The following is a 17992-nucleotide window of genomic DNA, read 5'->3' on the forward strand; positions in this document are numbered from 1 at the left end:
ACAGATACACCCACTACAAGAGTGACGGTGGTACTCTACAACAAAGGTACTCACCATCGACACTGCCGTCCTCGATGCACTCCCTCCACCTCCTCTCGATCATCTGGCGGAACATGTCGGGGATGTCGTACACGTATGTCGTGCCTTGCGACGTCGCCTGCGGAAATTCATTATAATATGTATATATTTTTTATAGAAGATAGAAATAAGTCGGGTTTTCCTTCCTGACGCATAATAACTCCAGAACGTACGGACCGATGAGGTTTATAGAAAAGAAAATTTCAAGAGAAAAGCAGGACAACGGGAAAAATCATAGGTGGCGTAAGAGAGTTCGCTGGGTTTGCTAGTACTATATATTTTTATAGATAATGAGCGATAGTAATAAGAAAGGATGGTTTTAGAAAAAAATAGAGAACAAGACTTTTTAATACAAACTTTCAAATACCAATTCATAAACTCAATGAAATTTGATAACACTTTACGTAGTATGTATGTAAAAATCAAATACTGTGGAAGGAAGGAATATGATTTAACGTAGCGCCACACTAGAATTTCTCCTGTGACGTGGGTGCGTTTACAAACATACAAGTTCACATACACATGACACCCAGACCCGAAACAACAATTTGTGGATCATACAAAGAGTTGCTCCGTGCGGGAATCCGTCCCGCTACACATTACGCGGCAGCCGGTTACCCAGCCACCGCACCAACCGTGCAGTCAGATTTGATAATAGAATATTTTAAATGTAATAAAAACAAGTATACTTACCAAGAACCTCTTCTGCTGCAAATAATCCTTGGTGACGTATGGCGTGGAGATCGGCAGGCCGTGCATCGGGCCTTGGCGGGGGCCGAACGATTGGAACATTATCTGCGGAGACGAAATAACGTTTAGGAAAAACTAATATTGAAATAAAATAATTTTATTTTAGCAGTTATTTAGGAGTGGAACTCGTTGCCGGAGTCTGTGTTTCCTGATGGGTATAACCTGGGTGTCTTCAAGGCCCGAGTGAATAGGTTGCTTATGGGCAGACGTGCTCCATCGTAGGCCGCATCATCACTTACTATCAGGCGAGATAGCGGCCAAACGTCGGGCCCATTTAACAATAAAAAAAAAAAAAAAATGGGGTTACAAAGTAAATATTTTGAATGCAAGTAATGTTATAGGATCTTATGTATTGTATAATGAATAGTGTTGTTGTAGCATGTAATATTTTTTGTCATAAGTTCTAGTTTTTGTATAATTATAGCAAATTGAATAACAAGGGCACGGACTCGAGTCCGTGGAGATTAACTTAAATTACATAAAAAAAAGTAAATATTTTACACGTCAAAGACAATGGAATGGCGCTAATAATAAACTTAAAAGCGTGTATATATCGACCGCAGAATAAAAGAGATTGTGGGAGATCTATGCCTCGGTTCGACCGGAGGGATACCACGGCCTCACTGTATACCGATTCACAGGTTACCGAAGGCCAAATCAAGATTGGGGGATTAGGATCCCCCCCTCTCATCCCCAATCCCCCAATCGTGAAAATCCGGACCCTCAAAAGGCCGACAAAGCACTTGTAACCCATATAACCACATCATGTATATAAAAGGGGGATGGAAATTTACCCCCCCCCCCCATCTCCGAACCCTAAAACCTTAAATCCCCAACCCCCTAAAGACCAGCAACGCACTTTTAACACATCTGATGTTTCAAGTGTCCATGGGCGGCGACGATTGCTTACCATCAGGTGACCCATCTGCTCATGTTCCATAAAAAGAGTAATAACAGACTCACCACTCCAATCTTAGGGTCTGACACCTCCTCGTACGTGTAGATGTCGAGGGAGTATCCCGAGCCGTTGGACAGGCAGAGTCGCACGTTCTTTGTAGGCGCTCCCGGACCTGGGGACAAAAAATATGCATTACATCTTTTTAACTATGTAGGGATAAAAGAGACATAGCTAGAAACTAACTTAGGCATATTAATATTAGGCAAACTTAGGCATGCCATATAATATTAGGTATTGTAATCTTTTTATATTATAGTTGGGCGGACCATTACAAACATGCGAACAGATATCCGATTAAAATGATTTAAGACACATTTTAATCGGATCTCTCGCTTACTCTAACGCACTAATACGACATAGCGTAAGGGCAGAGGTATACAATGCAACACCGACATTTCACCAGTTATGTTTTTTAACATCATCCAATGACTTTCTCCCGCCCTTGAGAGAGACGAGAGGGAGTGTCAGACTTTTACTAACCAGAAACCACCCCGTTCCTACTCCTGCTTTTCGAGCCGGAGCCCCGGTAACCCGCTAGGTAGTCCGCAGCTCCGGACCAGGCATCAGCCCTACTGGGCTCCATCTGTGGAGGTCTGGCTCTTTGAGACACGCGGAACGCTCGGCGCGGTGAGCACGGGTCTAGTTCTAGTCGGGTGGCGAGTTACCCTTGCTTGCTGTCCGTAGACTCAACAGTTATGTGTTATGAGTCAAATGTAATAGACAGCCTAATAAGGCACTCAAGTTACTGAATATACTTAGTTTATAAGTTAACTAGCAATAAGTTAACCCACCCCAACTTCGCACGGGTACAATGGTAATATATTACGCATGTATTATACATATAAAACTTCAGCTTGAATCACTCTATCTATTAAAAAACTGCATCAAAAATCCGTTGCGTTGTATTAAAAATTCAGTCATACAAAGGAACATAGGGACAGAGAAAGCGACTTTGTTTTATACATACTTACATATATACATACATACATAACCTCACGCCTGTCTCCCATGGGGGTAGGCAGAGACTAAGGAACGCCAATTGCCACGATTCTTACACACCTCTTTCGCTTCATCAACAGTCATCAGTGTTTTTATGCATGCTTGTTGGGTTAAGGGTACTTTTAATTTGTTTTATACTATGTAGTGATATTATAAACTTACCAATACGCAGCGTGAATCGGATCTCAGCCTGTAGCACTCTCAGCTTCCACAGTCGAGGACCGTATCTCATCACCATGCCCAGTACTGATTCTTCAATCTGTAATACAAAATATTATATCATATTAATATAATAAATAAATGTGAAAGTTTGTGTGTATTCGTTTGTTTCACAATCACGTCAAAAACGGTTGATGGGATCGGGATGAAATTTCGAACAGGGTTACATTATGGTCTGGAATATTTTTTTGGGGTCATCTAGTTACTTCTGCCGCCTTGGGCGAGGCGAGAGGGAGTGCCAGACTCTTACTGACTAAAAACCACCTAGTCCCTACTCTTGCTTTTTGAGCCAGAACCCCGGTAAACCCGCTAGGTAGTGGTGTGGAATAACACTTAGGTTTTTTATCTTACAAGAGCGCATGCGAAAGCAATTATAATTATGTAGAGATATAATCTATATTAATATATAAACTTGAAGAATTTGTTTGAACATGTCAATCTCCAGAACTACTGGTCCGATTTGAATAATTATTTTTGTGTTGAATAGTGAATTTATCGCGGTAGCCTATAGGCTATAAAGCATCACGCTATAATCAATAGAAGACGAACAGTGAGCGAAAAACAATATAAATACGAAAGTAACTCACTTCTCTGTCTCTTCTTTACGCCTAAACCACTGTACGCAATTAAATAATTATTTTTGTGTTGTATAGTCCATTTATTGAGGAAGTTTATTTAAGGTTTATAGGCTATTTAACATCACACTACGAGTCGAGAAGAGCGGATGAAACCGCATGGCAATACCTAGTTAATTATTAATATATGCACCCACGACATAGGAGAAAATCCAAAAGTGTAACGTTTAAAAAAATATAACCATCAGTCCGTATTCGTCTCTCAAAGATGCGTGGAATACTGACTAAGCATTGTATCGAGAGAATAATAGTATGAAAACAAAGGTATTATTAAATAAACAAACTCGTATTGTTAGGAATACAAAACTAACGCCTTGTGTGAGAAGGTGATCTAATATATTACATCGACGCCCGGCTCGACCGGAGTGATACCACGGCCTCATAGAAAACCGACGTGAAATAACGCTTGCGTTGTGTGAGTGAGGTTATCGGAGGCCGAATTACTCCCCTTTCCAATCCCCGATTCCCCAACAACCCTTAAATTCCTAACCCCCAAAAGGCCGGCAACGCATTTGTATCTATCGAATATATTTCAAATATCGCATGACGTCACTTCTAGTTACATTTTATACGTAGAAATTACATTTTTGCCCCCCTTCCAAACTTTGATTCGTTTTATCCAAGTATTGTTATCTTATATGACAAAATAAAAAAATGTGTCTAATGTGCAATGAAAATATCATTGCCTACGTGATGGACTAAATAGATTTTTAATTTTCATACCCCGTCATCATCCCTATTCTTTGATGTTCAAATGCTTTTTTAAAGCGACTTAAAAAAGGCCCTTTATATTCAGACAGAGTTTCTAATATACTCAGAAAACAGAATATTTTTGTGGCTTTCCGTACAGATCAAAATTTACAACGGAAAAGACAATTTAGATAATTAAAAAAAAACTTAATTTGGGTTTATAAATTAATTTGTGACGACTGTAATGGGGTCTATTTAGGACAGACAGGTCACAATTTTTCGACTAGATATAAAGACCACGTTGCCGCTTACAGGAATGGCCATTCAGAAAAAAATGTCTGCCTCGTTGGCCGAGTGGTTGCAAGTGCGACTGCCGAACAAGGGGTTTCGAGTTCGATTCCTGAGTCGGGCAAAGTATTACTGGCCTTTTTGTATTTTCGAATATTTCTCAGTAGTAGCACGGAGTCTGGAAATGTGCCCGGTATATGGCAATAGGCTCACCCCCTATTACATGGGACTTATAACACAAAAATGGTGAAAAGTGGGTGTACATTGTATAGCGGCATTATGTGCCATAATGTGCACCTCTGCCTACTCCTTCGGGGATAAAAGGTGGGACATTGTGTGTGTTACAAAAAGGAAGTTGACGTCAGGTTTTTGAACGATCATTCTTTACTTTAACCCGCCACTGGTGACGTGTATTTGTCTTACATAGTCAGTGACCCTGGTCACCTGCACCGTGATTTTGTGGTTTATGTATTATTTTTTTATTATTATTAGATTTTTTAGATAGATATTTTGAATTAGAAACGATATAAAATAGGACATTGACATTGGAAGGACACAAAATGACATAAATATACAAATAGAAAATAAAAGAGATAAAATTTCATAGAAAGGACATAAAAATAAAACGCCCGCATTGCTGTTGCGGGGTGGACTAATGGTAGAGGGCGTGTAGTAAAGCAGCTACTTGAAATCGCAACCTAATTCAATAAACAGTTTAAAAATTATTCTTAGTTTTTAAATTACCCGGTCTCATAGACATATAGGTCACCAATGGCGGGTTAAATAACCCTGTATATAAAAACTATGTTACCTTAGCGGGGTCCATGATGACGGTGGGTCCGAAGTTGAGGAAGATGTGGTTGCAGTCCGTGCGCTTGGCCAGCGGGTGGGAGAACGCCACCTCCAGCTCGTCCATGGCTTCCAGGAGTACCCTGGGAGATTCAAATAAGGTATTGTTTATTAATTATCTTCGGGAATCGAACCTAAGGGTGTTTTTCCAATAGAGATGTGCTTTGTAGCTATCCTACGAAGATGTAATAGTTGTGAAACTATGTGACCATTTCCACTGATCCTAAGTTATGTAGTTGTGCGGAAGATGCACAGGTCGAGTATGCGATGTATCGATAGTAGGAAAACCATCCATAGCACGCATCTTTCCATATTAAAAAACACAGCTTAGCTGAGTCCATTTCCACCAGTGCTAAGCTATGTGTACCAATGAATACGATTGGTAGAAGCCAAACGCATCTGAAGCAACGTAGCATAGCACATCTCTGGTTGAAAAACTACCCTATTACAAAGACATTTTGAACAAAAATGTCTGAAAACTGAAAATCAAACGATGTATTTTTAAAAAGCGTATTCTTATAAAGCTTATTACTTCAAATCAGACTGTTATTACTGTGCTATAAACTCACCTTTCTCCTTCATTCTGTAGATACTCGAAGCTGGCCTCCTTGGTGATGAGGTCCTGGTGTCTGATGATGGACCGGATGAAGAACCTGAAGTCTGTCACCTCCTGGCCCTTCTTTACCTGTGGACAAATATGAGTTTATGAATATTTCGTACATTCTTAGTACTACTAGTTGCTATTGTAGATTCTGGTTTATGAAAGTTGTAAAAATCGCTAAGTCAAAAAAGCGGGAAAGGGAGTGAGGGGAGGGGGAATGTGGGGTAAGGGGTAGAGGGGAGAATGGGGGAGTTGTAGCGGGGTTGAGAGGTAGGGGGAGCGGGGCGGAGAGGAGCTTAGCGGTGCACGAATTGACCAATCACGCTTCGCGTCAGTGGAAATTCGGCCTGAGTGGAGTGAGCGAGCAGTGTAATTACGTTTGTTTATTACATATTGTATAACTAACCTTAGCTTTACCGAGATACAGATGCATCTTCTGGTTGCTGGTAGGCAGTGCCTCCAGCTCGTAGCTCCTCATGCGGATTGAGTGGGGTGAGGGAGAGTTCTCACTCTCGTGTAGTGTAGTGAGAAATGAGGGGAAGGGTGTGTGAGGAGTAGGTGTAGGGAGGGGGACCCTCCCCCCCCTAGTGGAGTGAGGGTGAGGGGGGGGAGTGAGGGTGAGGGGAAGGGAGCGAAAGGGTGGGGGAAAGAGATAGTGTAATTTCGTTTTTATTATATATTGTATATCGGTAAACTTCACTACTAACCTTAGCTTTACCGAGATACAGATGCATCTTCTGGTTGCTGGTAGGCAGTGCCTCCAGCTCGTAGCTCCTCATGCGGTACAGCTCCAGCTGGAAGGCGGAGGCTGGTTCCAAGTGGCGGTAGATCGTGTCCTCCGTGAAGTCGTTGCGAGCACGGAACGTGAAGAATTTGGGGAATTGGCGTCTGTAGGAAGAAAATTATGAATTATGATTGTATAAAAGCAATCATTTCATATTATCTATTATATAAAAATAAGTCGGGTTTTCCTTCCTGACGCTATAACTCCAGAACGCACGAACCGATTTCCACGGTTTTGCATTAGATGGAAAGGTCTCAGGTTCCGTGACGTTTATAGTAAAGCAAATAAAAAAAAAACAAGAATAGAGCAGGTGGCGAAACGGAGTTCGCCTGGTTTGCTAGTGATGTATATTGTAAGAAGAAATGTATGTTATGATTTCGCCGGGGTTTGCGATGTATATTGTATGTTTTACGAAATAATAATTTTATAATATAATAAAAAGGAACGCTCTCAAACGCTGCAAATGAGGTGATGGTAAAAATGAGTTTTATTTTATTGTTGTTTTGTTATTGATAATAAAATTATACAAAATAAGTTTCTTTACGGAAGTTGTTTATAATAATGAGTACAATCACGTGTATAAATATCGTTCACTAATTACCTGACACGCTATAGTTTAAAATTAATCGACGTTTGACAGCTATTTCGCTAAACACAACGCAAGCGTTGTTTCACGTCTGTTTTCTGCTCGGCCGTGGTATAACTCCGGTCGAGCCGGCCCAGCAGTGCCAAAGCATGGCTCTCCTGACTTAAAACTCATTAGCATCACTTACTTGATCAACAGCATAAACGTGATCCTCCTAATCCTCTTCTGGTGCAGCTCATGTCGGTGCGCCCTGCAGAAGTTGCCGAACCTCGCGTGTCCATGGGCGGTGATTGCTTACCATCAGGTGATACGTCTGCTCGTTTACCGGCACACAACGCAAGCGTTGTGTCACGTCTGTTTTCTGCTCGGCCGTGGTATAACTCCCGTCGAGCCGGCCCAGCAGTGCCGAAGCATGGCTCTCCACTTACTTGATTAACAGCATAAACGTGATCCTCCTAATCCTCTTCTGGTGCAGCTCATGTCGGTGCGCCCTGCAGAAGTTGCCGAACCGCCGCGAGACGGCGCTGTCGTCGTTCTCGCCTGAGTCGCGGACGCCTATCATCAGGATGTGGATCGGTTCTAGGGGGGCCTGTGGGAGATAGAGGGGGTTTTATGAGTACTAGGGGGTAGGTAGAGTTCATTAAGTTTTTGTAATTACAATTAAAATTTATTTAAAATGATGTTTTGCTGCATCCTTTTTTAATATGTTTTATTGACCGACAGTGAGAAATTGGTCCAGTTTTTCTTTGTCGTCTAAAGCCGACTGTTAAAGAGGTAATACACTAAAAATAATGGTATAATGGTATGTTTTATGTCTCTTTTTCTTATTTTATTATTAAAATAAAGTTGCCCCACACTAGGATTTTCTCCTGTGTCGTGGGTGCGTTTACAAACATACAAGTTCACATATACATAACACCTAGACCCGAAACAACAATTTGTGGTTCACACAAAGAGTTGTTCCGTGCGGGAATCGAACCCGCTACACGTTGTACGGTAGCCTGTTGCCCAGCCACCGCGCCTACCTTTAATACATACTCTACATATTATATATTATAAGTACTGATGACAATCACCTCGTTATCAGGATCATTAGGCTTGTAGTCCAGGCCAACGTTGATGCTGGTACTGTCCCGGCTTTCACTGCCCTCCTGTAACGCTGCCAGATCCTGAAACAATATAGATTCATCAATAATGTTATGTATGTGATAGTAGTCGTAAGTTATATAAAAGTGTGGGAGTGTGCCATGTATCAGCACTGCTAGACCAGCTCGACCGTAATGATACGACGGCTTCACAGAAAATAGACGTGGAAACAACGCTTGCGTTGTTTGAGTGAGGTTACCGGAGGCCCAAATCCCAATTGATTCCCCATCAACTCTTAAATTCCTAACCCCCAAAAAGACTTGTAACGCCTCTGGTGTTTCAAGTGTCCATGAGCGGCTCGTTTACCGGTTTTACCATAAAAACCTTGGTTTCATTTATAGACGACTTTAACTTTCCACCTAATTATTTTGGAATATTTTGCCCATATAAGGCGCACTTGCATTAGGCCCTGCAGCGATCATCTTTTTACATCCAACCGCTGCCAATGGCCCTTGCAGTCTATTCCATGCTACCTACAGCAATTTCCTATAGAACTAGAAGTTCTACCACTCTTCCACCTGGGTACCACTCACCTCTCTCCTGACAGTGGCTGAGCTCGCGAAGTCATGCACCAGGTCGAGGAGCTCGTCCGAATACTGCACGAACTGGTGCAACATGTTCTTTGCTACCTACAGCAATTTCCTATAGAACTGGTTTTTTTTATGAAATATGCCGGTAATCGAGCCGACGTATTACCTGATGGTAAGCAGCCACCGCCGCCCATGGACACTTGAAACACCAGAGGCTTTACAAGTGCGAAAAAGCCGGTTTTTGGGAGTTAGAAATTTAAGGGTTGTTCGGGAATGGGGATGGGGAAGGTTGGGAAGGGGGAATTGGGCCTCCGGTAAGTACCACCACTCTTCTACCTGGGCACCACTCACCTCTCTCCTGACAGTGGCTGAGCTCGCGAAGTCATGCACCAGGTCGAGGAGCTCGTCCGAATACTGCACGAACTGGTCGAACGACTCGAAGGCAGCCAGGGCTCCGGTGCGGTGGTGGCACTTCCTCATCGCAGCCGTGCACAGCTCCGCCGGTATACCTTCCTGGTCTTGGGCTGATGCTAGCTCGATTTCTGATTGGCTGATTGGGATTCTGTTGAAGAAAGAAAAAAATATATTTTTTACAATATTACTGCGTTATACCAAGAATTATATTTAAGTGTGGGAGAGCCATGCTTCGGCACGAATGGTCCGGTTCGACCGGAGTGATACCACGGCCTCACAGAAAACCGACGTGAAACAACACTTGCGTTGTGTCCCCCAACCACCTTTAAATTCCTAACCCCCAAAAGGCGCGTAACGCACTTGTAACACCTCTGATGTTTTAAGTGTCCATGGGCGGTGGCGATTGCTTACCATCAGGTGATCCGTCTGCTCGTTTACCGGCTTATTCCATAAAAAATATGTTTTCTTAGGTTATCACACTCAGAAGACTGCACACGAAGCTAGCATTGTATCACGCCGGGTTCCTATGAGATCGTGGTATCACGCCACTCCTCAACTCACCTGTTAGGATGTCCAGTCGGCAATATGAACTGGAAGTGGACTACTCCGAGTTCCCCTGATAGAGCCAGGTGTTGGAGACAGGTGATGTCGTATGACGTGTACGCCCGGCGGACGTATACTTCTAGGGCGGCGTTGCATACCTGAGAAAGAATGGAATAAATTAAGCTTCATGTCAAAATCATCTTTGTATTACCAAGTAGAACATTTACAGCTTTTAATCGAATAAAATTAGTAGTTAGAACAAATAAATCTCCCGAGTGATTTCGATCTTGATGTCTGTCTAGTACGTAGGAGATATTATAGTGAACTATAGTTTGTGCGCAAACAGGCCCTCTCTGAACGATGGGACGGCAGACCAACACGACCGGAGAAAGGTAAGGTGCAGGATAGAGGGGGAGCAGTCACCGCCGAACTTCCTGACCCCGGTCCAAAAATGGTCATTTTACTCAGAAAATTTCATTATCACTTTGAAAAATAAATACGCCATATAAAAGTAGCAAATTGGAACATTATGCTAATGTTATTTTTTTTTTCATTCAGTGATTGCAAGCTTGACTGTTGAGCAAGGCGTTTCAGGTTCGATTCGGTCGGGCAAAACACATACATACATATAAAAATTGAATATCTTTTTTTATCTCACTGCCTATGCCAAACCCCTTGGAAGGAATTAAAACAATTAAGTTATACATATTTTAAGTAACAACATTCTTACCCAAACTACTAAATACTAAGAATCGAACCCAAATACCCAAGCACAACAACCCCATCCCTCAACCACTACACCAAACTGCAACAATCCTTAATAACCTAATAAAAATGCCTTACATCAAAGAGCTAATGACCCAATCACAAAATTACTTGACAAAAGCAAAATTACCTAAAAGAGAATCACGGGCAATTATAGTATAGAAGTTATAAAAAGAATAATTAATGTACTAAGAAGAACTGGGGAGTATTTTAATCAATTACAAGGTTATTGAAGATTATCGCCTGGGGCGAGCTGTTTGATGTGGTGATTTGACTAACTATGGTTCGTGGGTATGCTTGTATAGTTTTACGAGTAGAATTTCTTTTTATTACATTTGATGGGTCGACGTTTGGCCGCTATCTCGCCTTATGGTAATTGATGATACGGCCTACGATAAAGCACGTCTGCCCATAAGCAACGTATTCACTCGGACTTTGAAGATACCCAGGTTTATACCCATCAGGAAACACTGATTCCGGCAAAGAGTTCCACTCCCTAGCAGTTTGCACAAATTTAGTTAGACTACGATTTTGAAAGAGGTACGTAAGATTCGTAGCAATTGGCGTTCCATTGTCTCTACCTATCCCCATAGGAGCCAGGCGTGAGGTTATGTATGCATGTACTACGATTTTGACTGCCTCGTTGGTCGAGTGGTTGCCAGTACGACTATCAGGTAAGGGGTCTTGGCTTCGTTTCTTGGGTAGGCCAAAGTATTACTGGGCATTTTTCAGCATTTTAAAATTTCTCAGTAGTAGCACGCAGTCTAGAATTGTGTCCAATATATGGCAATAGGCTCACCACACCTGTTACATGGGACTTATAACAAAAATTGTGAAAAGTAGGTGTACATTGTAGTGGCATTACGTTTTAACGAAAATAAGATATTAAAGAAGAAACTAATTCCGGGTAGAAAGCTAATCCACCGAGATTTGGGATTTTAAAATTATTTCAATGCTAAGTTTCCATAAAAACATAACAAACATACAGACAGACAAATGTTTAATACACTTTATACATCAGTTATTAAGTCCTTATACTTCAAACTAGAAGTTAATTCACGATCACATTTACTCGTATAATACTCCAGAGAGAAAGCAGAGGTGCAATACAAATTATTATTTTGAAAATACCAGGAGAGCCGTTTATTAATCACGTGAGGTTATTTTTAGCATTGTTTTGACCCTTCCTCCCATTTGATGATAGATGGTGAAGTTTTAGATTAACCCCCACCCCCATCCAATATCAAAGGTATTATTTTGAAACATTATCATTTTATAGGTAGTTGTTACAAGTAAAGTTTAGAGACACATAGGACATAATTATTATATTCGTTTATGGAGTTAGGAAGTGGAATAAACGCACACATGTTATTTTAGAGTTCAAAAATTCCGCATTTGACGAAAAAATAAATACACGTGATATTTTATTAAATCCCCGCCCCACATAGTGATGTTTCGTGCTTTTTATCAAACCCTTCTTCCCCTTATTGAGCCTCACGTAATAGATTAATCCCCAGGGTTAAACAAATGGAGGAACAAGCAGAATTCACGACGTTCCATGAAACATACAAGTTGATTACATTCGCAATGAGTGTCGGTATGATATACCCGAATCCTAAAACTGAGATGTGGAGGTTGGCTAGTATACGTGAGTAGTACAATTTTCATACATGTTTATATTTTTTTAAAGTGGGTAGCTCATCCAATGACTTCTCCCGCCTCGGGCGAGACGAGAGGGAGTGTCAGACTCTTACTGAGTAAAAACCACCTCGTTCCTACTCCTGCTTTTCGAGCCGAATCCCCAGGTAAACCCGCTAAGTAGTCCGCAGCATCAGCCTTAATGGGCCCAATCTGTGGTGGTCTGATGGCTCTGCATTAAAAATGCTTAGGGTACATGTAGGTCCGGAGCTGCGGACTATTTATCGAGGCTTAAAAACAGAAGTAGGAATGGGATGGTTTTTAGTCAGTAAGAGTCTGATAGTCTCGCCTCGCTCAAGACAGGAGAAGCCATTGAATGACAAGTCAAAAAGGGGTTAATATTGGGGCCTTTATTAAACAGTGGACGTTCGTTTTGTAGCTGATATTATGATGACGACGAAAACATTTCCAGGACATATTTCTGATACTTTTAGGGGATATTTCACAGCGTTTATAATTCAGTCTTTACGACTAAGTATTTGTTTTCTTACAACAGCATTACTAGTAGCGACCATCACACCGCTGGCGACGATGATATTCATAGACATGTACAAGAGTTGGATGGCCACCGATATAGTCAACATCATTCGACATAGCACTGTAGTCGGGCCCTTCCTTGGCGGGTTTTTTAAGGTAAGTTAGTATACATATTCAAGTGTGGGAGAGCCATGCTTCGGCTCGACTGGAGTGATACCACAGCCTCACAGAAAAACGACGTGTCATGTTTCGTTGTTTGAGTGAGTAAACGGGCAGAAGGATCACCTGATGGTAAGCAATCGTCGCCGCCGCAAAGGCTTATTAAGTCATTCTGTCTCCCGCGTTTAATTCACCGAGAGAAGTGAAAGTTATCGTTTTTTTCTCCCGTAATAACATCTTCTGATTTATTTCGTTGCGGGATCCACGACAGTCATTCATGTCCCTGCAACGCGCCGGACTTCAGTGCTCCGATGTTTTCATGGTTGTATCTACTGTAGATCCTGGTGCACAGGAGTTGCAGCGGTATGGGAGGGTGTGGCGGGCTTGTCCCAATAAAAAAAAAATCGCCGCCGCCTATGGACACCCGAAACACCAGAGTTGTGCGTTAAAGTGCGTTGCCTGCCTTTTGGGGGTTAGGAATTTAAGAGTTGTTGCGGAATCGGGGCTGGGAAAGATTGGGAAAGCGTGTAATAGGGCCTCCGGTATCCTCACTAACACAACGCTTTTATTTCACGTCAGTTTTCTGCTCAGCCGTGGTATCACTCCGGTCTATTCATGAAGCATGTCTCTCCCACACTACAATTTCCACATTTCCATTTCCAGATGATACTAATGTACCACAAGCGAATACAAGCGAAACAGATCTTAGACGAAATAAACAGGGACTACAAAAACATCAACAACTACTCGGAAGTCTACAAAGATATAACTCGAGCCAGCGTCAAGAACTGCCAAGTATACAGCGAACGTGGATGGGCTATTACCGTGGTTACATGTGTGATGACTTTTCCTGTGATGGCTATTTCGCTGAACACATATAATTATGCGTTTGTATCTGAGCCCGTGAAGTATATGATACATGATTTGCAGAAGCCTTTTGCTGATGATCCTGAAGATCGGTTTGCGTCGCCTTATTTTGAGGTATTTGTTTTTTAAAATGTTATATGTGGTGGTTTTGGTGGTGGTATGAAATAGGTGGGATTTGATAAAGAGGGTGTGGCATACTGTTTTTAACCGACTTCAAATACAAGGTTTTCAGTTTGACTTGTATGTATGAATGTATGTTTGTGTGCGGTTATCTCACGTTTGGCTCACTGATTTTGATGCGGTTTTCAGCGTAGTATTCTTCAGACTGCATCCTAATTCTTTAAAATAATTCTACATATATTACAAGCGCATTGCCGGCCTTTAGGGGAGGGGAAGGGACAAACTGAGGGTTCCGGTAATCTCACTCACACGGTTGCCTACAACGCAAGCGTTGTTTCATAGCATAGCATTCTTGTGAGGCCCTGGTATCACTTCGGTCGAGCCATGGCTCTCACACACTTAAACTACTGTGCTCAGTGGTCGGATATTGGAGAGGTTTATGTCCACTAATGGTTGGAAACGGGCTCAATAATTATTATGATAATAATGACGACTTTAGGTACGCGTCTACAGGCCCGCATCGTACGCATCGCACGCACCGCATGCAACGGATTTTAGTTTGTCTTGTATAGAAACTCATACAACTGCGTCCACTGATCCGCATCATCAGCAACGCCTACATGTGATGTGTACTGATGACGTCATACGAAATGCGTACAAAGCGTGCGATGCGTACGATTCAGGCCTCTGGACGCTTGCCTTTTATCGCCACAACCTCCCAAAATAATGGCTCTTCTACACAAATGACCCCCTTACTTCGGCTCATGATGAGGCATAACGAATATTCTTCGCAGATAATATTCCTATACATGTTCTACTGTTCGATCCTCTACGTGGTAAACTTCACTGGCTACGACGGTTTCTTCGGGCTGGCCATCAACCACGCGTGCCTGAAGATGGACCTGTACTGCAAGGCGCTGGAGGAGGCCTTCAAAGCTGATGCTCATGAGGTCTGCGGCCGAGTTATTGGGGTTATTAAGGAGCAATGTCGGATGTTTCAGTAAGTTATTTTTTTTTTGTAAGAGAGAGAGAGAGAGAGAGAGAGAGAGAGAGAGAGAGAGAGAGAGAGAGAGAGAGAGAGAGAGAGATGGGAGATTTTTGTACAAAATGCACTTCTTGTTTCTAGGGCTACGGGTTCGAACTTTGGTATGTGATAAAAAGGTACAGATAAAAAAACAACTCACTGAAGAGTTGTTTATTTTTTATCTGTTTAAGTTTAGCGTAGGGTGTTTTTCTTTTTCACTAATGTCTCTGTAGCTATCACACGGTTGTATAGTAAAGTTAGAGGCGTAGCTAGCGCTCTCTCTGCCGCATTAAATATACGAGTGTAAGCAAAAAATTTAAACTTCACAATTTTTGTTTCAATTTCTTTGTTTTTTGCGTAAAGCGCATGCTTTTTTGCGCATGCATTCACAAAAGTTAGCAGCAATTTAGGAAAATTAACGTCATCATAAGGGCTCCCAAACATGGGTTCGTTGTTGTTGTTATAGCATAAGTGAGTCCCTTTTTGAGGCTTGAGGGACAGGGCGAGAAAAGTCATTGGATAATCCCCCCCCAAAAAGGGGGACACCAAATACTATTTTAAACGGAGCCAAAACAGGCTACGCTACTGAGTAAAGTATTATCTTTTTTCCAGATTCGTGGAACTAATTCAAGATACGTTCAACATTTGGCTGGGCATCATATTCTTGGCGACTATGATACAGATATGTACCTGCTTGTATCATATAACTGAGGTACATTATTATATTGAATTGGGTAGTTTTGGTAGAACCCCGGAGGGTAGGCAGAGATGCACATTACAGCATGTAATACCACTGTATAATGTCCACACCACATTTTACCATTTATGTGGTAAGTCCCATGTAATAGGTGGTGAGCCTATTGCCATATACAGGCTACGTTTCCGGACTTCGTGCTACTACCGAGAAATTTTCGTAAAACCGAAAAAAGCCTAGTACTACTGTGCCCGAACCCGACCTTGCCCGGCAGACGCGGTTGCAAACGACTCGGTCAAAACAGGGCAGTCTAAACAATGCTAAGGACTTCGTTGCGGGATCCCAGACAGTCATTCATGTCCCTGGGACGCGCCGGACTTCAGTGTTCCGTTGTTTTCATTGTTGCATCTTCTGTAGATGCTGTTTGATGGGTCGACGTTTGACCGCTATCTCGCCTAATGGTAAGTGATGATGCGGCCTACGATGGAGCACGTCTGCCCATAAGCAACCTATTCACTCGAGATTTTTGTATAAATTACAATTTTTGTGTGTAGGGCTACGGCTTCGACCTTCGGTATATGATATTTGTAACGGGCGCAGTCATACACATCTACCTGCCTTGCCGCTATGCAGCTAAACTGAAGGCTATGGTAAGTGCAAGATTTTCGCGCCAATAGAGGCGCTTGTGTAGAATAAAGTCAACTTGGTTACTGGTGACCAGTAGTCCTAAGGACGGGTTTGTCTTAGTTTAAAGTAATCGAAACGAGAGCGCGTTCGACGCTCTGATTGGCCGGCTCGAATAAACCAACCAATCAGAGCACTGAACGCGCTCTCGTTTCAATTACTTTAAACGTAAAGCAAACTCATACTAAGAGTACAGATCCGTTACAAACCACGCTCTTCTCTCATTGGGCAGAGCCATTTTGTTCTACCACAGTACACAATCATATTATGGCATCTCCATTCTCTTTGTACTTGCTTCATGTTATTACCAAACACTAGCCACATTACAACTAGGCATTTCACCACAAACTTGGGACACTTTTTTATATAAAATCTCATTGTATTTACAAATATTTGTGTATACTATAGATGTCACTTGTTTGTTTAGTGATAAATGATATTTATTTTTGCAAATAGGCTACAAGGTAACACTTTTACACGTCAATCTCTAAAATAACTAGATGATGCATTTCCTATGAGAAGAAATGCTGAAACAAACTCAGAGGTCATAGTCTCTTTTAATGTCCAGACAAAATCAATTAAAGATGTGAGAGAACCGTGCAAGATGATGTGTGAAGTAAATTATTTTTTCTTTCTTTCATAATTATGTTTCCAGTCACTGGACACAGCGAACCGTTTCTACAGCAGCGGCTGGGAACAGATAGACGACCAGAGAGTGAGGAAGATGATACTGTTCATGGTGACGCGTGCGCAAGTGCCCAACGAGATTGTCGCTTTTAACATGCTGTCGTTCGACATGGAATTGTTTGTTTCGGTAAGTTATTTTTTTGTTTGTTTTTAAACTGTCTTGGTCACTAACACTAACATTAGAACTTAAGACGGGATATTTATCATGTTTATATACGGTTCATCCATGATCATGGTGCTTGACACAGTGCCGAAATATTGGGAGCTCATAGACAGAAATAAACATGGTAATCTTCAGTATTCTAATGTCATTAAAATAAAATTGTTAAATAAAAAGCTAGTAATAGTATAATATTGTGGTGTGGCACGCCTTTTATCCCCGAAGGGGTAGGCAGAGGTACACCTACACATTACGGCACGTAATGCCGCTATACAATGTACACCCACTTTTCACCATTTGTGTTATAAGTCCTATGTAATAGAGGGTGAGCCTATTGTCATATACTAGTTAAAACAGGCAAATGACTAACTTATTATTCAAATTGTGTTTTTTTGTTTCAGATCTTGCAAACTTCATATTCTATGTTTACTTTATTGAGATCTTAAAGGCTTGGAATTGAAGCTGCGAGTCGCATTTATACACTGCTATAAGATAATTAATTCTCTCACAAATTAGCGTTTTAGCACATCACACGTAGTGAATATAATCATTTGAAGTTTATAAAAAAATGCGTCCGGCAGTCGTAC

At 41.7% G+C, this 17992-nt stretch overlaps 2 protein-coding genes across 9 annotated transcripts in view; one reads left to right on the plus strand and one right to left on the minus strand.

Moving 5' to 3' along the window:
• LOC118280471 (acetyl-CoA carboxylase) overlaps nt 1–17992 on the minus strand; it is a 124540-nt gene that overhangs the window by 38700 nt on the left and 67848 nt on the right. For all 8 annotated transcript variants that reach the window (XM_050701734.1, XM_050701736.1, XM_050701733.1 and 5 more), the window contains 11 exons: nt 10089–10228; nt 9465–9675; nt 8514–8606; nt 7866–8026; nt 6775–6955; nt 6036–6151; nt 5429–5549; nt 2948–3044; nt 1792–1898; nt 772–873; nt 55–157 (listed from right to left, as the gene is read on the minus strand). In XM_050701734.1, coding sequence (XP_050557691.1) covers nt 55–157; nt 772–873; nt 1792–1898; nt 2948–3044; nt 5429–5549; nt 6036–6151; nt 6775–6955; nt 7866–8026; nt 8514–8606; nt 9465–9675; nt 10089–10228 — 1432 coding nt within the window. The remainder of the gene's footprint in view (nt 1–54; nt 158–771; nt 874–1791; nt 1899–2947; nt 3045–5428; nt 5550–6035; nt 6152–6774; nt 6956–7865; nt 8027–8513; nt 8607–9464; nt 9676–10088; nt 10229–17992) is intronic.
• On the plus strand, nt 12318–17930 carry LOC118280424 (odorant receptor 85c-like). Its single transcript, XM_050701985.1, has 8 exons — nt 12318–12483; nt 13030–13166; nt 13833–14150; nt 14951–15156; nt 15793–15892; nt 16429–16524; nt 17214–17372; nt 17807–17930. Exons 1-8 carry the CDS (start codon nt 12363–12365, stop codon nt 17849–17851), a joined length of 1182 nt encoding a protein of 393 aa, XP_050557942.1. The 5' UTR covers nt 12318–12362; the 3' UTR covers nt 17852–17930.

Source organism: Spodoptera frugiperda, chromosome 21, assembly GCF_023101765.2.
Source record: "Spodoptera frugiperda isolate SF20-4 chromosome 21, AGI-APGP_CSIRO_Sfru_2.0, whole genome shotgun sequence".
NCBI lineage: Eukaryota > Metazoa > Arthropoda > Insecta > Lepidoptera > Noctuidae > Spodoptera > Spodoptera frugiperda.